Source organism: Loxodonta africana, unplaced genomic scaffold, assembly GCF_030014295.1.
Source record: "Loxodonta africana isolate mLoxAfr1 unplaced genomic scaffold, mLoxAfr1.hap2 scaffold_48, whole genome shotgun sequence".
Classification (NCBI taxonomy): domain Eukaryota; kingdom Metazoa; phylum Chordata; class Mammalia; order Proboscidea; family Elephantidae; genus Loxodonta; species Loxodonta africana.
Genome location: NW_026975196.1, coordinates 1,254,841 through 1,278,342, shown reverse-complemented (window position 1 = coordinate 1,278,342; position 23,502 = coordinate 1,254,841). Strand labels below are relative to the sequence as shown.

General features: G+C 37.2%; 1 protein-coding gene across 1 annotated transcript; it reads left to right on the top strand.

Moving 5' to 3' along the window:
• Window positions 1-6,911: 6,911 nt before the first annotated feature.
• Window positions 6,912-16,925, top strand: LOC135229718 (olfactory receptor 8K3-like). The gene has a single exon (XM_064279071.1). It carries the CDS (start codon window positions 14,052-14,054, stop codon window positions 14,997-14,999), a length of 948 nt encoding a protein of 315 aa, XP_064135141.1. The 5' UTR covers window positions 6,912-14,051; the 3' UTR covers window positions 15,000-16,925.
• The last annotated feature ends 6,577 nt before the right edge of the window (window positions 16,926-23,502 follow it).

Sequence of the window (23,502 nt, the reverse complement as noted above, 5' to 3'; positions counted from 1 at the left end):
AAGCCTGGTCGTTTTACCAGAATTTGGGGTCTGCATGCCACCACTCTCCTGCTCCCTCAGGGGTTCTCTGTTGTGTTCCCTGTTAGGGCAGTCATCGGTTGTAGCCGGGCACCATCTAGTTCTTCTGGTCTCAGGCTGATGTAGTCTCTGGTTTATGTGACCCTTTCTGTCTCTTGGGCTGGTAATTACCTGGTGTCATTGATGTTCTTCATTCTCCTTTGCTCCATGTGGGTTGAGACCAATTGATGCATCTTAGATAGCTCCAGACACTGCTCTCCAAAGTGGGATGCAGAATGTTTTCTTAATAGATTTTATTATGTCAATTGACTTAAATGTTCCCTGAAGCCATGGTCCCCAAATCCCCGCCCCTGCTACCCTGGCCTCCAAAGCATTCAGTTTCTTCATGAAACCCCTTTGGTTTTGGTTTAGTCCAGTTGTGCTGACATCGCTTGTATTGTGTGTTGTCTTTCCCGTCACCTAAAGTAGTTCTTATCTACCTCTCTCCCTCCCTCCCTCATCTCATAACCATCGAAGAATGTTTTCTTCTCTGTTTAAACTATTTCTCGAGTTCTTATAATAGTGGTCTTATACATTAATATTACATCTCTAGTAAGATTTATTCCTAAGTGTTTTGTCTTCTTGGGGGCTACTGTAAATGGTATTGAATTGGTGATTTCTTCTTCAATGATCTTTTTGTTGGTGTAGAGGAATCCAACTGATTTTTGTATGTTTATCTTGGATCCCGATACTCTGCTGAGCTCTTCTATTAGTTTTGGTAGTTTTCTGGAGGATTCCTTAGGGTTTTCTGTGTATAAGATCATGTCATCCACAAAAAGAGATACTTTTACTTCTTCCTTGCCAATCCAGATGCCCTTTATTTCTTTATCTAGCCTAATATCTCTGGGTAGGACCTCCAGCACAATGTTGAATAAGAGTGCTGAAAAAGGGCATCCTTGTCTGTTCCCCTATCTCCAAGGGAATGATTTCAGGTTCCCTTTTCCATTTAGGATGATGTTAGCTATTGGCTTTGTATAAATACCCTTTATTATGTTGAGGAATTTTCCTTCTATTCCTATTTTGCTGAGAGTTTTTATCACGAATGGTGTTGAACTTTGTCAAATGCCTTTTCTGCATCAGTTGATAAAATCACGTGACTCTTGTCTTTTGTTTCATTTATATGATGGACTACATTAATTGTTTTTCTCATGTTGAACCATCCCTGCATACCTGGTATGAATCCCACTTGGTCGTGGTGAATTTTTTGATTATTTTTTTGAATTCAATTGGCTAGAATTTTGTTGAGGGTTTTTAAAGGATCTAGGTTCATGAGGGATATATGTCTGTAATTTTCTTTTTTTGTGGTGTCTTTACCTGGTTTTGGTATCAGGGATATGCTGGCTTCATAGAATGAGTTTGGGAGTATTCAGTCCTTTTCTATGCTCTGAAATACCTAAACTCTTCTCTGAAAGTTTGGTAGAACTCTTCAGTGAAGTCATCTGGGCCAGGTTTTTTTTTTTGTTGTTGTTGTTGTTGTTGAGATTTTTTGATTACCTTTTCAATCTTTTCTTTTGTTATGGGTCTATTTAGTTGTTCTACCTCTGTTTGTGTTAGTTTAGGTAGGTAGTCCGTTTCTAGAAATTCATCCATTTCTTCTAGGTTTTCAAATTTGTTAGAGTACAATTTTTCATAGTAATCTGATATGATTCTTTTAATTTCAGTTGGGTCTGTTGTAATATTGCCCAACTCATTTCTTATTCAGGTTATTTGCTTCCTCTCCTGTTTTTCTTTTGTCAATTTGGCCAATGATTTATCAATTTTGTTGATTTTTTCAAAGAACCAGCTTTTGGTCTACTTAATTCTTTCAATTTTTTTTTTCCTGTTTTCTATTTCATTTAGTTCTGCTCTAATTTTTATTATTTGTTTTCTTCTGGTGCCTGAGGGTTTTCTTTCATTGTAGGGATACTTCTTTGATTTTGGCCCTTTCTTCTTTTGGATGTGTGCATTTATTGACATAAATTGGCCTCTGAACACTGGTTTTGCTGTGTCCCAAAGGTTCTGATAGGAAATGTTTTCATTCTCATTGGATTCTATGAATTTCTTTATTGCATCCTTAATGTCTTCCATAATCCAGTCTTTTTTGAGCAGGGTTTTGGTCAGTTTCCAAGTGTTTGATTTCTTTTCCCTGCTTTTTCTGTTATCGATTTCCACTTTTTTGGCCTCATGGTCAGAGAAAATGCTTTGTAATATTTCAATGTTTTGCTTTCTGCTAAGGCTTGCTTTATGACCTAACATGTGGTCTATTCTAGAGAATGTTCACGTGCACTAGAAAAGAAAGTATACTTGGGTGCTGTTGGGTGGAGTGTTCTGTATATGTCTATGAAGTCAAATTGGTTGATTGTGGCATTTAGATCTTCCTTGTCTTTATTGAGCTTCTTTTGGATCTCCTGTCCTTCACCAAAAGCCGTGTGTTGAAGTCTCCTACTATTATTGTGAAGCTGTCTATCTCACTTTTCAATGCTGATGGAGTATGTTTTGAGTCTCTTGCAACCCTGTCTTTGGGTGCATAAATATTTAATCTGGTTATATCCTCCTTGTATATTGTTCCTGTAGTCATTATACAGTGTCCTTCCTTATCCTTTATAATGGTTTTAACTTTAAAGTCTATTTTGTCAGGAATTAATATTGCCACTCCTGCTCTTTTTTGATTGTTGTTTGCGTGATATATTTTTTCCCATCCTTTCAGTTTTAGTTTGTTTGTGTCTCTAAGTCTGAGGTGTGTCTCTTGTAGGCAGCATATAGACGGATCCTGTTTCTTTACCCATTCTGCCACTGTCTGTCTCTTTACTGGTGCATTTACATTCAGTGTAATTATGGACAGGTATGAATTTAGTGCTATTATTTTGATGTCTATTTTTGTGTGTTGTCGACAGTTTCTTTTTCCCACTTAATTTTTTGTGCTGAGTAGATTATATATTGTCTTTTCCTCTTATTCTTTGACCATTTTGTTTCTGCCGAGTCTCTATTTTTGTCTTGTATTTTATTTTGATGTGTAGGATAGTTTGTCTCCTTTGTGGTTACCTTATTCTTTACCCCTATTTTTCTAAATTTAAACCTAACCTTTATTTCTTTGTATCACCTTGTCTTCCTGTCCATATGAAAGATCTATGACTACATTTCTTAGTCCCTCTTTGTTGTTTTAATGTTGTCTTCTTTTATGTAATAGAATCGCCCTTTCTCTCTTTTGAGCGTTTTTTATCTTGGTTTATTTTTGTGATTTCCCTGTCAGGGTTGACTTCTGATGGCTCTGCCCAGCATTCTAGTCTTGGGTTGATACCTGACATTATTGATTTTCTAACCAAAGAACTCCCTTTAGTATTTCTTGTAGTACTGGTTTGGTTTTTACAAATTCCCTAAACTTCTGTTTATCTGCAAACGTCCTAAATTCACCTTCATCTTTGAGAGACAGTTTTGCTGAATACATGATTCTTGGCTGGCTATTTTTTTCCTTCAGTTTTTTATATGTCATCCCATTGCCCTCTTGCCAGCATGGTTTCTGCCGAGTAGTCTGAGCTTTTTTTTATTGACTGTCCTTTGTAGGTGACACTAGCCAATCTTAAAATTCTCTCTTTATCTTTGGTTTTGGCAAGTTCGATTATAATATGTTTTGGTGACTTTCTTTTAAAATCTACCTCAAGTGAGTTCGATGAGCATCTTGGATAGATATCTACTCATCTTTCACCATATCAGAGAAGTTTTCAGCCAACAAATCTTCAAGAATTCTCTCTGAATTTTCTTTTATCCCTCCCTGTTCTGGAGCTCCAATTACTCACAGGTTATTTCTCTTGATAGAGTCCCACATGATTCTTTTCTTCATTTTTTAAAATTCTTTTATCTGATTTTTCTTCAAATATATTGGTGCCAAGTGCTTTATCTTCAAGTTCACAAATATTGCTCAATTCTTCTCCTCTGACTTTCTATTGAATTGTCTAATTCTGTAATTTTATTGTTAATCTTCTGAATTTCTGATTGCTGTCTCTCTATGGATTTTTCCAGCTTATTAAATTTTTCATTATGTTCTTTAAGAACTTTTTAAATTTCTTCAATTGTTTTATTTGTGTGTTCTACGGCTTGTTCTGCATTTTGCCTTATCTTCTTCCTGAAGTCTTGAAGAGTTCCGTATATTAATCTTTTGCTTTCCGCATCTGGTAGTTCAAAGAATACTCATTCATCTGGACAATTCCGTGATTCTTTGTTTTGAGAGCTTGTTGTGGCAATCATGGTCTGTTTCTTTATGTGACTTGATATTGACAGTTGTCTCCAAGCCACCTATAAGTTATTTTATTAGTTTGTTTTGTTTGCTTACTGTATCATAGCTTCTTTTTTTGTTTTGTTTTGGTATAACCCTATGGGTTGCTTGAATGAGCTAGCTTGATTATTTTCACCTTTGGAGCTCTGACATCCTCTCCCCAGATGGCTAGAGCTGTTTTCAGGTAGCTTAGGTTTCCAGGTAGCTGATCACCAAGTGTATGGTACAGGCTCTGTCCTACAGTCTTGCAGGGGTAAGGGTGATTGGTGTAGGTACTGGTATCTGGTTGCAGCAAGTGGTCACACTCTGAACAAGGCAGGGGGCTGAGAATCATCCCCCAAGTCTCTCTGAAGAAAGCTGGTCCATTTTTCCTGGAGTGTACAGGTGGGTGGGTTCTGCAGACAGACCATGGGCACCCAATGTTTTTGGTTGTAAGGACTGGGAGGTACCAGTTATCCTTGGACCCCTGTTGCAGGTGACTGGGTGACCTGAGTGAAGCCACCAGTCCTTATGCCCCTTATGTGGGTTGGTGAGGACCCTGTGTAATAGGCAAAGTGGTGTCAAACATCAAACACCCACCTCTCCACCGCCCAGCTGAAATAGTTGTAGTCTGCCAACAAGGGCCTATTCTCCCGAAATATGCCCACAGATGTCCATGCAGAGAGTAAAGGTAGTCAAAGTCCATGGACCATTTATGCCTGGACAGGAGCCGCTTCAGTCCTGAGCTCCCCATGTTAGTGGAGCTGGCAAATTATCTTTTCCCTCAATTTCATATTTATTCCTTCTCCAGGGCCTGGAGGATGGCTCTAGGTGCTCAACAGGACCTATCTCGGGCCCAGGGAATTCAGCCATGAAGCCATCTTGGGGGTGTGGTAGAATATACACAAGTACTTGGCTTTTGCTGAGAGTGACATTCTTCTCTGGTTTCAGAGGTGTGAGCAGGCTGTGTGGCTGGCTGCTTCTCCCTGAGGAAACTGCAGCTGAACACTAGTACCAGTCCACCACAGCTGCTCCCGGGAATGGTGCCTGAGGGCTCCTGGCCATTCAGGTCTGGTAACTTCTCTCTGCTTCTGAATTGTCTCTTCCTCCCCTGCCTCTCAGTTCGTTTTCTAACCTTGTCTGTGATGTCCAGGGCTCCTAGCTTGTCATGAATGTACTCCTTTCACTTTTTTTCCCAGGTATTTGTTGTAAGAGGGCTCGCCAGTTGCGTCTGTCTATTCTGCCATCTTGGCCCCACCTCCTCATTTATTTTTATTTATTTGTGCTTTAAAAGTGAAAGGTTACAAATCAAGTCAGTCTCTCATACAGGAATTTACATACACTTTGCTGTATACTTCTAATTGCTCCCCCCTTAATAAGACGGCTCACTCCTTCCCTCCACTCTCTCTTTTAATGTCCATTCAGCCAGCTTCTGACCCCTTCTGCCCACTCATCTCCCATCCAGATAGGAGATGCCAACATAATCTCATGTGACTCCTGATCCAAGACACTCATTCTTCACCAGTATCATTTTCTATCCCATCGTCCAGTCCAATCCCTTCCTGAAGAGTTGGCTTTGGGAATGGTTCCTATCTTGGGCCAACAGAAGGTCTGGGGACCATGACTACCAGGGTGCTTAAGTATCAGTCATACCACTAAGTCTGGTCTTTTTATGAGAGTTTTTAGTGTGCATCCCACTGCTCTCCTTCTCCCTCAGGGGTTCTCTGTTGTGTTCCCTGTAAGGGCAGTCACCTGTTGTAGCTGGGCACCTTATAGTTTTTCTGGTCTCAAGCTGATGTAGTCTCTGATTTATGTGGCCCTTTCTGTCTCTTGGGCTCATAATTACCTTGTGTTTGGTGTTCTTCATTCTCCTTTGCTCTAGGTGAGTTGAGACCAATCGATGCATCTTAGTTGGCTGCTTGCTAACGTTTAAGACCCCAGCTGCCACTCTCCAAGTTGGGAGCAGCATCATTAGTAATTAAAGAATTTCAGTTAAAACATTAATGACATAATTCTTTACATCTATTAGAATATCATGTAGTTGGTAAGTATGTGGAGGAACCTGAGTATTCATAAACTCCTACAGGGAAATTAAAATGGTATAAATACTTTAAAAAATAATTTCCTTTCAGCATCAGGGTCTTCAAAAGCTAACCACAGTTTTATCATAAAATTTAACCATATTACTCATATATGTCTACCCAGGAGAAATTACAGCATTTTTCCTTACAAAGGCATGTATACAAATGTCCATAGCAACTTTGCAAAAGTCAAAAACTAGGATCAACCCAACTGCTCATCTACTTGAGGACGAATAAGTAAATTGCGGTATATTCAAGAAAATGGATACTACTCAACAATAAAAACTAATGAATTATTGTTACCTGCAAATATATTGATAAAAAGTACAAATCAATAAATTGGACTTTGTCAAAATTAAAACAACCCACACGTAGACATTTATTCCAGAGAAATGAAAACTTATTTTCATACAATAACATTTACACAAATTAGTAGATAAATGGTAACTTTGGAAAAGTGCAAGATAGTACACAGTACTGGGGAAGTCATGATAATTTGTTTAGGACGAAGTCATAGAAGCTTCATAGACATATCCAAACCACCTGAGAGACTGAGCTACTGGGCTGAGGGGCTGGGGACCATGGTCTCAGGGAATATCTAGCTCAACAGACATAACATAGTCTATAGAGAAAATATTGTACATCCAACTGTGGTGACGCTTGCAAGCAGGCATCTAAAATATATCTACTGGTCATTCTGTTTGGAGCAAAGGAGAATGAAGAGAACCAAAGGCACAAGGGGAAGATTAGTCCGAAGGACTAATGGACCACAACAACCACAGCATCCACCAGACTGAGCCCAGGACAACTAGACAGTGCCCAGTTACCACCACCAACTGCTCTGGCAGGGGTCACAATAGAAGGTCCCAGACAGAGAGGGAGAAAAATGTAGAACAGACTTCAAATTCACACACACACACACACACACACACACAGAAACCTGGCTTGTTGGTCTCACAGAGACTGAAGAAACCATAAAAGTATGGCTCCTGGACACCTTTTAAAGTCCAACACTGAAGTCACCCCTGAGATTCACCCTTCAGCCAAAGATTGGACAGGTCTATGCGGCCAAAAATAACACACATGAGTGACGTACTTCGTATTGCAATCATAAATACAGGACTAGTGGGCACACTTGTTCAAAAGCAAAGAAGAGAAAACAGGATGGGACAGAAAAATTGGACAAATGGAAACAGAGGCTAAGGTAAAGAAAGGGAGAGTGTTGACATAGTACAGGGTTGGCAACAAATGTCACAAAGAACTTGTGCATTAACTGTTTAATGAGAAACTAATTTGCTCTGAAAGCTTTCACCTAAATCACAACCAAAAAAAGAAAAAAAGGTTGATAAAAACATTATTTATAATAGCTAAAAACTGGCAGCAACCCAAAATTTCCTTCTGTGGGTGAATGGTTATGTAAACTGTAATAAATAGATACATGATACAATACTCTACAATAAAATGAACAAATTATTAATACACACAACAGCATGGATGGACCTTAGTAGAGTCATGTGAAGTGAAAAAAGTCTATCTCAAAATGTTGTTGCTTTCTGCCATTGAGTTGACTTTAACTTATGACAACCTTATGTATAACAGAACAAAATGATGCCCAGTCCTGGGCTATCCTCAAAATCACTGGTATGATTGAGTCCACTGCTGCAGCCAATGTGGAAATCCATGTCACAGAGGGCTCACATTCTCTTTGGCCCTTTACTTCACCAAATATGATGTCCTCCTCCAGAAAATGGTCTTTCCTGATGACATGTCCAACGCAAGAAGATCGGACAATGTTCTGTTGGAGACAACAAGATATTTACCATTAAAAAATTTTTGGTTCGTTAGGTACCATGGAGTGGATTGTGACTCATAGTGACCTATAGGACAGAGTAGAAATGCCCCATAGGGTTGCCTAGGCTGTTATGAATGCAGATGGCAAGTTCTTTTTTCTCCAGAATGGCTTGTGGGTTAAAACTGTGAACCTTTTGGTTAGCAGTGAATTTTTAAACATTGCAATACCGGTGTTCCTTCCATTAAAGAATAGACAAGTAAAAAAAAATACACACATACATATACATATCATTACATATCACAAATAAGCAAAAAAAAAAGTCACAAATGTTTACATTACAAATATTTAAAATGGCAAAATGCATCAAAAAGATTTATAGCATAATACATATATATTCATAATAAAACATTACACACAAAATACCACACTTTACAAGGTGTGATGGTTAAGGTTGTGTGTCAACTTGTCTTGGCCATCATTCTCAGTGGTTTGGCAGTCCAAAGATGTTGTGATCACTTCCATGATGAGGTTCGATATAATGTGGTTACCTCCATGATAGACTCTGCTCTGAGTAGCAAGTCAGTTGAAAGGAAGTTTCCTTGGGTGTGTGGTCTGAATTGAATATAAGCAGACATTCTGGCAAGGTTCATTTGCTATTGCTCACTTTGGGTCCTGTAGCTGGCTCCTGTTCATCTGACCTCTGGTTCTTGGGAATTGAGCCAGCAGCTTGCCTTCAGTATTGCCTGCTGATTTGGGGATTCTTGGATCTTCCCAGCCAGTGAGCAAGAGCCCTGCTGTTTGACCTGTAGATGTTGGGTCATCCAGCCCTTGCAGCTGCATGAATCAGGAGAAGCCTGTATCCTGATCTCGGGACTTGGGATGTTCCAGCTTCAATATCCCTGTGAGCCATTTCCTTGATGTAAATCTCTGTATACACATATTTATATGCTTTACTGGTTTTGCTCCTCTAGAGAACCCAGCCTAAGACACAAGTGTATATTGACATGGTACAGCATATGTCAAGCACAGCTGAATATGTGTGAAGGCAAGAAAGATGTTTTGGGATGAGGATTGAACAGAATGGAAAAGCATACAATATTGAGATGTAATAAAGGAAGCAAAAAACCTAAACAGACAGATGATGGCAATTGATCATCAAATGAGAAGCAAGGGTAACATTTCTGTTCTTTAGGTCAAAACAAAATTAACAAACAAAAAATAACTTGAAAATAGCAATAACAGCAACAATAATAAAAATAGTAAGAGCAAACTAGGAAGTGATACCTCACATATGCACAATGCAATAGTTTTATTCCATTTAAGTCTTTTAAATAATGTGATAAGACAGTGTTTAAGCACTTCTTCGTTTTGTCATCCGTTTGAAGAAACCACTGTAGAAATAGAGAATGTTGATAGGTCTGTTATACAGATACGATATTTTAATCCCGATCCCCATGTGGTAAAAATGGAACGTTAACAAAGAGTAAAACAAAGGACTATATGAAACAGATAAACATAGACATGCATACACACTCTATGAGTAAAAATTTGGTCACTGGTGAATACAAAATATACTGGACAATTAACAAACGAAGGCCAGGTATTTTGTTAAGCTTTCAAATGCCTCAGGAACAATCAGCAAATTGTTTGGCATCTCCTCAGGGAGGATCTCCATGGGTAAAAAAAAAAAAAAAATCCATAAATTCTTCTCCCTCTGCCGTTTTAAGAAACACTTGGGAGAGGAGTCAAGACAGAGGCTTCATTGCAGGTAAAAAGACTGTTTCCGTATTTTACCAGTATCCAGAATGTTTCATTGACCCTTGCAGGGTCCCACCTTTATCCAATGGCAAAGTCATTGCAAAATATTAGGATTTCTGATTCAGTTCTGTGTGCGTTATACTTTTCAATAGTGCCTGAAGCTAGGATCTCTCTCCAATTTTTTGACATAATTTTTTTTTCAAATCTTCACACTCTATTTCAGAGGCTAAATGCTAAGAAGCATTTTGAAACATTATCATTCCATGTCTAAATATTTTTACTTCATATAAGTAGTTATCTGAATAAAGTTAACAGAAAAAAACAAAGTCCTGGAGTCAGTTTTGCCTCATAACTGCCCCCTGGGTATCAGAGACCCGTGCTCCACAGGTTTTTCAATGGCTGTGACCTTCCAGAAGTAGATCTTTCTTTCTTCAAGGTGCCTCTGAGTGGACTCGACCCACCAGCCTTTCAGTCTGTAGCTGAGTGCTTAAGTGTTTTTGCCACCCAGGTGGCCTAATTATGTGAATAATAGAGCTCCAATATGAAAGTAAAGGAAGCATATACAGTATTAAAAATACTGCAGCAGAATTATGAAGCTGCAGGTATTCAGTTTCTAGCATTGGTGTTCTTCAAAATCCTCAGTTATAAGCTGCCTCTAGGCTCTTATGTACCTCTCAAGTGTAATTTAATATTTAATGCATATTTAGATAACAGTACAAATGTCCATTTTTCCTAATCTCTTGATGAAGAAACAAATAAATTTCCATCTCACACCTCGTGTTGAGAAGTGAAAAGCAATTTTTGGAGTTTAGGAAACTTTTAATTACCTAGTTTTTTTTTTTATGGTGATAGTATAATATATACCATATTCTTCAATTTCCAGTAGAATCTGGCAGGAAGAAGACATAATTTTTTCAAAGAGCATAGCTGTGTAAAATGAATTAAATGCTCAACAAATACAGTAAACTATGGAAAATAATTTGGTGCTCTCCGTGGAACTCCAAAGCCGATGGGAGGAAGTCCTCTTATCTCCTCTTAACTTATAGGAAAAGCAGCACTTACCAATATAAGTATTTTTGTTCTTCAGCCTTTCATCATTGCAACTCGACAAGATTTACATTGCTTTTATTGTATTCATTGAAGATAGTTGATTTCCTAATTATAATATCTACTAATACCCAATTCAGTACCTCTTAAAAAAAATTTTTAGTGTGCTTTAAGTGAAAGTTTACACAGCAAATTAATTTTCCAATCAGAAACTCTTACCAAAAACTGTGTCCGCACTCTTCTCATTTCCTTCCTGGCTCCCTGTTTCCATTAGTCAGGTTTCCCTGTCCCTCCCTGACTACTTGCCCTTTTGGTCTCCTGTAGTTGATCGAAGTTATTGTTTAGCAGCCCCGTCTGTTATTGGCCTGAAAGGTGGCCACCAGGGGTGTCTGTAGTTTCACATTAGAAGATTGTCTTAAGAAAATAGTCTCAGGGGTTTCTCCAGCCTCTTTCAAACAAGTAAATCTGGTCTTTTTTGTTTATTTATTTTTGAATTTGAATTTTTTTTTTACATTTTTTCCCCCATTTTGCTCCAGGCTTTCTATTGTGATCCTGGTCAGAGTGGTACCATCTAGTCCTTCTGGTCTCAGGTTAGAGGAGGCTGTGGTTCATGTGGGCCATATGTCCTTTGGACTAATTACTTCCTTTAGTCTTTGGTTTTCTTCGTTCTCCTTTGTTCTAGGTGGAAAGAGGCCAATAGTTTTTTTTTTTTTTTCTGACATAAGCAATGTGTGTACAGGGTCACAACCTTGTAAGCAATGTTTTAAATGAGATAGTGTATTTCCTGTGCAACCATTTTATTATTTAATATGATACTATTGTATTTTTCTATTTGTTTGGTTATTCTTGATTCAGAGGCTGCTGGTAGTGCTATTTTCATGTAAGTAGTATCATTTCAAACCTTTCGTTCTTTTACCTTAAACTGCCATCCTCATCCTTCTCTGGCATTTTTTTTTTTTAATCTGTGGCTTATTAGGGATACATATATACATTTTAATTTAAATATACATGTGTTTATATGCATTATGTACTATATAATAGCTTAAACTAGAGGATTTCTTTATCCAAATGGAATTTTTAAATGAAATTTTGTTATATAAAATCAGTGACATGGACCTTACTTTCTCCCAATTTGTTCAAATTTTCTCTCACTGTCTTAGATTCTTCCATGAGAAACTATATCTCATTTGTTACAAACAATTTAGTATATTAGTTATAATGAAAATGCTCCTAGGTTAGGACATATTTTAAGTAAATTTATATTCAAATGCACTGCTGACTCAAAAGTGACCCCATAGCTGTAAATAGGCTATAAATCTCTATGGAAGCAGACTGCCACATCTTTCTCCCATGGAGCCACTGGTGGTTTTGAACCGCTGACCTTTAGGTTAGCAGTCCATCAACTTATATTAAAATGTATTAAGAAGATGTATCATCCAGAAGATTGGCACATCGATGGTCCAATTTTAGTCATGGAGTTGAGGATGCAGGAGGGAAGGGCTGGGCTCAGTTACATGGATAACAAACTACTCAACCTACTTATCATCATAACCCTGACATAGAAGCTAGATCACAGTAGGAGAATTTGCATATGCATATGTAAAGAAAACACCTTTCAGGTAACTTACTGTCATCATTTGTCATTTAAAAAAAAAAACATCACTATATACTTGATATTTGAGACTTATGTCCTGATATCTTAAATGCATTGAAACATTTAATCCTCATTTTTTTTTCCAGCAACACTGAAGGGAAGTGGTCATTTTGCACTTGTGAATAAAGAAATTAAGGTATCTTTTTTTTTTTTTATTCTATAACCCACAAAGCCAAAACCAAACCCATTGCCACTGAGTTGATTCCAACTCATAGTGACCCTATAGGACAGAGTAAAACTGCCCCAAAGAGTTTCCAAAGAGTACCTGGTGGATTTGAACTGCCGCTCTTTTGGTTAGCAGTCGTAGCACTTGACCACTATGCCACAAACTTTTCTATTACCCACAAGCTGAGGTATAAAAAAGACTATATCTGTATGGGTCTACCACCTGGAATAATTTCCTGTATAAAGACAGACTATCCCCACCACGATCTATTAGATTTTCCTTGTGTTCAATACTTGTCAAGTATGTTGTTTCCGACTGTACCACCTGTGGCACAAGGGCTTTTACAGGACTATGTTTTGAAGTAAGGGATACTAAATGTTTCCACACATTCTGGGAATTTGCATTTTGAAATGTTTTTAATGAAGTTAACATACATATTATAATTTTATACATGTCATTATGTAATTGTCAGTATTGTAAATGAAAAAAGAAAGTTTTGTAACCACCCATATACCTAACACATCTAAAATTTTTTACTTTTTTTATTTTTGCTTCATATATCTATATGTAAAAAAAGAAAACCTGTTGCCATCGAGTTGATTCTGACTCATAGAGACCTTATAGGACAGAGTAGAACTGCCCAATAGGTTTTCTAAGGAGCAGCTAGTAGATTCAAAAAGCTGACTTTGTGGTTATCAGCCAAGCTCTTAACCACTGCTCCACCAGGAATCCCATCAAGGTATATGTATATGTACATCTACATCTACGTGTACACGTACACATATGCCTTCACCTACATCTTTATCTGTGTCTATCTCTATCTCTATGTCTGTATCAGGGCTTTTCAACTTCCGCCATAGTGACATTTTGGACTGGAAATTTTGTTATTGTGTGGGGTTACTCTGTATATAGTAGAATTTTTAATAACATCCCAGGCCTCCATTAGATACCAGTAGTACCCTTCTCCTAGTACTGACACCCAAAATGTCCTAGGCATTGACAAATGTTCCATGGGCAGCAAATTTTCCTCAATTGATAACAAGTTAGATTTTTCTTTCTTTCCCTCTATCTTTTTTTCTTTCTTCATGTACCTATACTTTACTTGTGGGAGGCGGGTTTACTTTCAAAAACCTGTATTGGAAGTTTGGATTTATCTTATTCATTTAGCATATTGCCTTTGTATACTAAAAATCTACCAGATGATGCTACATAAAACCGATTGACTACGCTGATATCTCTATCCAGAACAGGTTTCCTGATAGACCAAGATGGAAAAGCAAAATCTAACAATGCTAAATGAATTCCTTCTGATGGGAATCACAGATCACCCTGGGCTCCAGGCTCCGTTGTTCGGGCTGTTCCTCATCATCTACACGATCTCAGTGGTGGGCAACTCAGGCATGATCATCCTCACCAAGACAGACTCCAAGCTACAAACACCCATGTACTTTTTTCTCAGACACCTGGCTATCACTGATCTTGGTTATTCAACAGCTGTGGGACCCAAAATGCTAGTCAATTTTATTGTGGATGAAAACACTATCTCCTATTATTTTTGTGCTACACAGCTAGCTTTCTTTATTGTGTTCATAACTAGTGAACTTTTTCTTCTGTCAGCAATGTCTTATGACCGCTTTGTGGCTATCTGTAACCCTCTGCTCTACACAGTCATCATGTCACAAAGGACTTGTTGGGTGCTGGTGGCAATACCCTATCTCTACAGCACATTTGTTTCTCTTCTGGTCACCATAAAGATTTTTAATTTATCCTTCTGCGGCTACAATATCATCAATCATTTCTACTGTGACAATCTCTTCTTGTTATCCTTGCTCTGCTCAAACACACATGAAATTGAATTGATCAATCTCATCTTAGCATCTTTTGATTTGATTTCATCTCTTCTAACAGTTCTTGTTTCTTACCTACTCGTTTTTGTAGCCATTCTCAGGATGAAGTCAGCTGAGGGCAGGCACAAGGCTTTCTCCACCTGTGGATCCCATCTGACAGTGGTGGTAGTGTTCTATGGGACTTTAATCTTTATGTACATGCAGCCCAAGTCCAGTCATTCCTTTGACACTGATAAAGTGGCTTCCATATTTTACACCCTGGTTATCCCCATGTTGAATCCCTTGATTTATAGCTTGAGGAACAAAGATGTAAAATGTGCCCTACATAGGACATGGAAAAAAATACGCAATGTATTTTCTAGAGTTTGATGCAGCATATGATTCCTACAAATTACACCATGAACTCAAACCTTGTCTGTGTGCCTCCATAGGGAACAGTGAGCACAAATATATTCAACATATATTTATAAATTGCCTTCTACATGCTAGTCACTCTTCTAAGTGCATTGATGAACAAAAGAGTACAAACTGGTACCTTTCTTGAAGGAAAGAGATGGATCACAAACAATAATTAAGAACAATCTATAGTACAGTAGAATGTGTTAGGACCCTTGTGGTGCAGCAGTTAAATTGCTTGACTGCTAACTGGAACGTCAGTGTTTCAAAAAACCAGTTGCTTCTTGGGAGAAAATTGAAGCAATCTGCTTCCATAAAGATTTTCAGCCTTGGAAACCCTATGGGACAGTTCTATTCTGTCCTATAATGTTGCTATGAGTCATAATTGACTCAACAGCAGTGCATTTGGTTTTTTTGATAATGTGTTAAAAAATACCAAACCCATTGTCCTTGAGTCGATTACTACTCACAGCAACCCTGTAAGACAGAGTAGAACTGCCCCATAGGGTTTTCAAGGAGTGGGCAGTGGATTTGAATTGCCGACCTTTTGGTTAGCAGCCAAGCTCTTAACCACTGCACCACTAGGGCTCCAGGAGAATGTGTTGGGAATCATGAAATTAGGCAAGGAGAGTGGATATGCTGAGTGGAAGTGGGAAAAAGTACTAGGTACAAAAGTGGAGATACAAAGATTCTGGTGTTTTTTTTTTTCAATTATTAAACTTTTCAGTGTCAGCACTTGTGTTTATGTATGTGTGTGTGTTTGTAAGCCTTTGCCTTCTGTTTTAGTCTTCAAAGTCTTCTGAAGGCTGCATTAGATTAGGGCCAGGTTGCGAGGAGTCTCAGAGTATATGGCGATTTAAAGTACTCAGTTGCATGAATTGCTTAAATGCCCCCATTGCAGATCTTGGAGTTCTACCCTTTACCCATTAATGCCTTTACTTTCACATGTAAATCTGTTTACTCAACATACCTTGAAATTTTTGCAGTTCAAAAGTTCAGCTCTGCATCTGACTTGTTTTTGCCTAGATCAGAATATACACCAGTTAAGATAAATTTCTTGAGGCCAACCATAGAGGCTCCCAGGTTTGAAATCCATCCCCTGCTGGTTGTTCTTTCTTAATAATTATCTTTTTTTGTTTAATGGATGATCCTTTCTTATCTATATCAACAACTTTTTAAGTTGTTTGTTCAATTACTTTCTGTGTATCTCCTTGGGTAACAGGATAGTCTATGACGAGTTAAGTTTGCTGCCTCTCTTTCATTGGTTTGGCTTTCCTAAACTTTGGTAAATATTTATTATGAATTTTATTTGCATTGACTTTTGTCCACCCTACTTGTGAGCGACAAAATGAGATAATCCCATGGTTTGTGCTTACCTGTATTTCTAATTCAAGTAAGACCTTTTATGTGGTAAGGATATAGTTATCTAGTTTTACGGACATAGCTGCAGCATGTTAAAACCCACTGCCGTCGAGTTGATTCCGATGCTCCTTAATTTTTTCCATGTATTTTTGTTTATTGTTATTATTTTAAAATTTCTAGTATTTTTTTGAAACTTCAAAAGTCTAAATTATTTTCTTGGCACATGATCATGAAATAAAATTCTCCGTGTAGCCAATGAAACTTGAATAAAAATAGTCCATTGGAATATAAAAAGGTGCACGGTTTATTGTCATGTGAGCATAAATAGTTTAAAAATGTTAAAGTACTTAGAAGGCTATGAAGGTCATGAGCACTAAACCAAACAAAACCCCGTTGCCATCGAGTGGATTCTGCCTCATAGCAACCCTATAGAACAGAGTAGAACTGCCCCTATAGGGTTTCCAGTGAGCAGCTGGTGGGTTTGAACTGCTGACCTTTCGGTTAGCAGCAGAGTTCTCAACCACCACGCCAATAGGGCCCTGCTGCTGGACTTTTTTTTTAAATAAATTAAAACCCCTTTCTTGAGCTAATTTTGGGTGATCCCTTTGCTTATTGTTTCATTACATGCATGGGAAAAGCATTACTAGATGATGCAATGCAGAGAGGCAGAGGCACCATAAGCAATTGTGACAGTTGGGCACCATGGTATTGTAGGGTGTGTCATTCATATACACTAAGATGTGAAAGAAGCAGCTGAAAATTTGCAATATATTGGGTAGTCCCAAGTTTAATGCAAACATCTAAGAGCTTCCCACCACAGAAATCATCAGATCAAAAGGAATAACATACAACTCAGGGATATCCATCAACCCAAAGGAAAAAAAAGTGTAATTCACCTATATAGTTTTTCACTGAAGGAGCTCCTGAAATTAAGAGAGAGAAAGAGAGGAGAGAGAGAGAAAAAAAAAAAAAAGGAAATACTAGCTGAGGATCTTGAGTATACGAGTTAAACATTTTTACAGTTAGAATAAGAAATGATCTGTGATTCATTTAAATATTTAATGGTCCCCAATAATCTTAATACTTGTTGTTGTTAGGTGCCATTGAGTTAGTTTTGACTCACAGAAACCCCATGTACAGGAGAATGGAATAGCACCTGGTCCTGAGCCATCCTCACAATCATTGCTGTGTTTGAGACCATTGTTGCAGCCACTGTGCCAATCCACCTCCTTGAGGGTCTTCCTCTTTTTCTTTGACCCTGTACTATACTAAGCTTGATGTTCTTCTCCAGTGACTGGTCCCCACCACCAAGTGTCAAATAGTATCTGCATGTAATCTTTCATCTAGAGAAAGTTACCACCAAATTGGTACTACATACGTTGCTGGATTCCCTGGAGAAAGAGTAAACCAGTGGAGAGGTGAACAGAAATGCTTTGAGGTAGGGAAGTCACAGAAGTCAAGTTACAGGAAGAGTGATATTCTAATTTCCAGTATATGTGACTGGCACATTGCTAGAACTGTGAGGGGCATGCCCTTCACTACAACGTGGTATTCCTCCCAGTTTTCGTTGTGTCATATTCTAGTAGTAGGTTATCTTGTATTCATAGCCAGTCTTTTCTATACACAATGGCAACTAAAAACAATAGCAAACCTGTAAAGGCTCCTTGGTGAGAAATATAAAAATATTATATTACTTAAATCCCAGAAAACCTGCACAATTTAATATATGAAATAACAGCAAAGTACAGCATCAGATATATCTATTTACATAATTTTAGCTCAAAATATTAGTTTATTACTTGAAGCAGTAAAAACTAGCCAACCCTAAAGTAGGCAAAATAAGAATTCAACATTTACTGTCTCATAGAGAATATTGGTATTTAAAACTCACTTCTTCATGGACATTTTCTTTGACCATCACAACAAATGACTCTATGGAAATTGTTAACTTAAAATAATTGATAAAGAAACATTGGATTTTTTTCAAGGCTTTATTTTTTACAAAGTCATTAAATGTTCATGATTTTTTTTTTAAACATTAAGACTTTTAATACCTACTTGAGTAAGCAAGGATTCTACACATTTACAGTGCTTTATACATGGGTAAATCTCTTTTTTCACATCTAGAAGTCAGATAAATTGGCTTTTTCTTGTTACATTTATTTTTTAAAACCTTTTATTGAGATATAATTAACATAGCATATAATTCACTGGGTTTTTATAGTTCACTCACTTGGCTTGAATTTTTTTCTTCATTTCTTTCAGTATGAGAAATGCCGAGCATGTTCTTCCCTTTTGGTTTTCCATGGTCTTTGCACATTTCATTATAATAGTTTATTTGTCTTCTCAAGCCACCCTTTGAAATCTTCAGTTTTTAACTTCATTATTTCTTCCATTTGCTTTCAAGAGCAATTTTCAGAGTCTCCTCAGCCATCCATTTTGTTTTTTTCTTTCTTTCCTATTTTTTTTTAATGACCTTTTGCTTTGTTCATACTTGATGTCCTTGATCCCATTCCAAATTTGTCTAATCTTTGGTCATTAGTGTTCAATGTGTCAAATATATTCTTGAGATGGTCTCTAAATTCAGGCTGGATGTACTCAAGGTCATGTTTTGCTCTAATTTTCTTCAGCTTCATCTTGAACTTACATATGATTAATCATTGGTCTCTTCTGCACTTGGCTCCTGGCCTTGTTGCAACGATGATATTGAGCTTCTCCATCATCTCTTTCCACAGACATAGTTGATTTCATTCCTGTGTGTTCTGTCTGGTGAGTTCCACATGTATAGTCTCCTTTATGTTGCTGAAAAAAAAGTTATTCGTAAAGAAAAATTTGTTGGTTTTACAATATTCTAACATGCGATGCCTGACATTGTTTCTAACACCAAGGCCATATTTTCCAACTACCAATCCTTCTTCATTGTCTCCAACTTTCACATTCTAATCACCAATAATTATCAATGCATCTTGACTGCAATTTTGATTAATTTCAGACTTCATAAGTTGATAAAATCTTTGATTTCCTTATCTTTGGCATTAGTGTTTGGTGGGTAAATTTGAATAATAGTCATATTAACTGGTTTTCTTCATTGGAGTATGGATATATCCTGTCTCTGACAGCATTGCACTTCAGGATAGATCTTGAAATGTTCTTTTTTAAGGATGAGTGTGATGCCATTCCTCTTCAATTTGTTGTTCCCATGATAGTCCAAATCAAAACGTATAATACCAGTCCATTTCAGCTCACTAAGGTCTAGGATATCCGGATGCCCATCTTTATGTTTTTTGTTTCATTTTTTACAATTTCATTTCTCAGAGATTCATACTTCATACATTTCATGTTCTGATTATTAAGGGCTATTTGCCAGTTTCTTTTCATTTTGAGTCATGCTAATAAAATTGAATATCTTAATCTGATAAAATAGAATAAGAAAGCAGTCTTAAACAGACAATTCACAACGAAAGAAGGAGTGGAGCGACTAATATCTGTCTCCATATTAAAAAAATAAGAGAAATATAGGGAAAAAATGCATATCATATACATCAAATGTAATAATTTTATTGCATTTGAGAACATGGTGGAAATAAGGAAATATTGAGTGGCCTGTCCTAAAGGTAAATTTTTTTAATCCAGGTCCCTGGGTGCGACAATTTGAAAGTTAACTGAGTTAAATTAATAAATGTATCTAAAAGAAACCTACTCCTTGGTGAACGCAAATAGTTTAGAAAATTAGCAGACACCCTAGATGTTTTCTTAAGCTTTCAAGGGCTTCAGACATTAACACATTGCTTGCTATCTCCTCAGGGAGAGCCTCAAGGGCTGAGAGAAAGCTATAAATTGTTTCCACTATGCCATGCTAAGGAGCTAATAAAACAGATTGATTACAGGTAAAAGGCATAATTTTTTATGCAGTGCCATTTTTCTAACATCTAGAATGTTTTGGTGACATTTTCAAGGCTTCATTTTAATCAATGGCAAAGCAACAGCAAAATAGTAAGAATTTTGATTTAGTTCTGTCTGCTTTCCATCATTATCCCTGATAAGTTTTATATGAGGTAGATGTGGACTTCTCGTATTCTCTTTTCTAATTTAACGCTTTGAATTTTAATGTCTGCATTTGCTTGCTAATAGTTTACTCAGAGACTGCTCTGCTTATAGTGTTCAGGAATAGATATATGCAAGTTAAGAAAGAAAAGAAAGAGAGAGAGAGAAAGAAAGAGAGAGAGAAGAAGGAAGGAAGGAAGGAAGGAAGGAAGGAAGGAAGGAAGGAAGGAAGAAGGAAGGAAGGAAGGAAGGAAGGAAGGAAGGAAGGAAGGAAGGAAGGAAGGAAGGAAGGATAGATGATGATAGATTAGATAGATGATAGACAGATCAGACGGACAGACAGACAGATAGATAGATAGATATAGACACACAGACATAGTTAGGAAGAAGTAATCACTACAAAATTTTAAACCAACCATTCTGTTATCTTAACCTGTAGGGCTATTGTTGTGTTTTTAAAACATCTGAGGTATATTCAGATACTTTTTTTTTTGAGATTATAATTAAATGGATCTCTGATGTCTCATGGCACATAAAAGTTCTGATGTTAAATGGAAGACGCTTCATGTTCAGACAGATTTTAAATAACTTCCAGTAATTCACATATATGTCATCGTCAGTATATTTTCTTTTTCTCCTACGCTATTGTGTCATATGGTGATTTTTTAACTTTCTTTTTTTTCATAAAAAGTAGAGGATTTTTTTTTTACAAGGCAGAGTTTGTGACATTAATGTTTCACTATTTGTTCAGATTTCCTCATATATCCTAGATTTCTCCATGAGAAAAACTACATATATCTGATGTGTTAAAAAAAAACTTAGAATGTGTCAGTTATAATACTAATGCTCAATTGGAGGAGAAATTATGTAGACTAACAAAGAAAGTCATCTATAGAATGGCACTTTCAGGCACTTCAGTCATAGAATGGGTTTTATGGAAATGTGGGGCTGGGGTCAGTTACAAGGATAGAACCATAATGAACCTAGTCATTATGAAAGTGGTGGCAAAGAATTTAAGTCACAGTCCAGAAGAATTTACCTATAAATATCATAGAGATCAAAACAATTAACAAAAAAAATCATTTCAAGTAATTACTGGCAACATCAAAAAAAATAGGTGACAAGGATGATAGACAAATACATGATAGATAGTTATACAGAGAGACATATGGATGAATGGATGGATGGGTGGATAGATGGAAGGATGGATGGATAGATAGATAAAGTGTACTAAACACACTCTATTTTAGAGTTATTTTCAAGTAACAAAGACACATTGAAGCATTTAATTCTCATGTATTCTTCATAACAATCCTGCAAGAAAGTGTTAGAATATGATTTTTCAGGTAGGGATAAACAGATTCATATAACTTATGTTATTTACCCAAAGTACCACTTTGTATATCTTACAAATGGAGGTATAACCCAACCTAGTATAGCAGAGGCTGTATCTAGGTTCATACAAAGGAATGTTTTCATCTATAAAGACAAATAATCCCTATTGTAATCAATTATATATCTATCTAAAACTCATCTACTATGTTGATTGTTCCATCCTGAACCAACTGTAATCATGAGTTTGCATAAGATAATGTTTTGAAATGAAAGGTTCAAAATGTTTTCACATATTTCTTCTTTGTTGTTGTTGTTAGGTTCTATCGAGTCGGTTCTGACTCATAGCGACCCTATGCACAACAGAATGAAACACTGCCTGGTCCTGCGCCATCCTTACAATCGTTTGTTATGCTTGAGCTCATCGTTGCAGCCACTGTGTCAATCCACCTCGTTGAGGGTCTTCCTCTTTTCCGCTGACCCTGTACTTTGCCAAGTATGATGTCCTTTCTCCAGGGACTGATCCCTCTTGACAATGTGTCCAAAGTACATAAGATGCAGTCTCGCCATCCTTGCTTCTAAAGAGCATTCTGGCTGTACTTCTTCTAAGACAGATTTGTTCGTTCTTTTGGCAGTGCATGGGATATTCAATATTCTTCACCAACACCACAATTAAAAGGCGTCAATTCTACTTCAGTCTTCCTTATTCATCGTCCAGCTTTCACATGAATATGATGCGATTGAAAATACCATGGCTTGGATCAGGCAAACCTTAGTCTTCAGGGTGACATCTTTGCTCTTCAACACTTTGAAGAGGTCCTTTGCAGCAGATTTACCCAATGCAATGCATCTTTTGATTTCTTGACTGCTGCTTCCATGGCTGTTGATTGTGGATCCAAGTAAAATGAAATCCTTGACAACTTCAGTCTTTTCTCCGTTTATCATGATGTCGCTCATTGGTCCACTTGTGAGGATTTTTGTTTTCTTTATGTTGAGATGTAATCCATACTGAAGGCTGTGGTCTTTGATCTTCATTAGTAAGTGCTTCAAGTCTTCCTCACTTTCAGTAAGCAAGCTTGTGTCATCTGCATAACGCAGGTTGTTAAGGAGACTTTCTCCAATCCTGATGCCCTGTTCTTCATATAGTCTAGCTTTTCTTTAGGTATACGAAAAAGATAAAAGTTTTAAGAAGAGTACAATAAATATCCATGTATCTAACACCTAAAGGTTTAACAGTTTATCCATTTTTGTTTCATCTATCAATCTATCCATTAATCTATAATATGTGTGTGTGTGTGTGTGTGTATAAAATTTGTGGGAGTAGGGTATATATTCAAATATCCTAATAAGGAAAGATTGGATTTATATTATTCACACTGGATTTGTATACTAAAAATCCATCGGACGACTATGTTAAAGCTATTGACGATGCTGATGTCTCTATCCAGAATAGGTTTCCTGATAGACCTAGATGGACAAACACAGTCTAACAGTGCTGAATGAATTCATCCTGTTGGGAATCACAGACTGTCCTGAGCTGCAGACTCCATTGTTTGGACTGTCCCTCATCAACTACATGATCTCAGTGGTGGGCAACTTGGGTATGGTCATCCTCACCAAGATAGACTCTAGTCTACAAACTCCCAAGTATTTTTTTCTCAGATACGTAGCTATCACTGATCTTGGTTACTCAATAGCTGTGGGACCCATAATGTTGGTAAATTTTGTTGTGCATGAA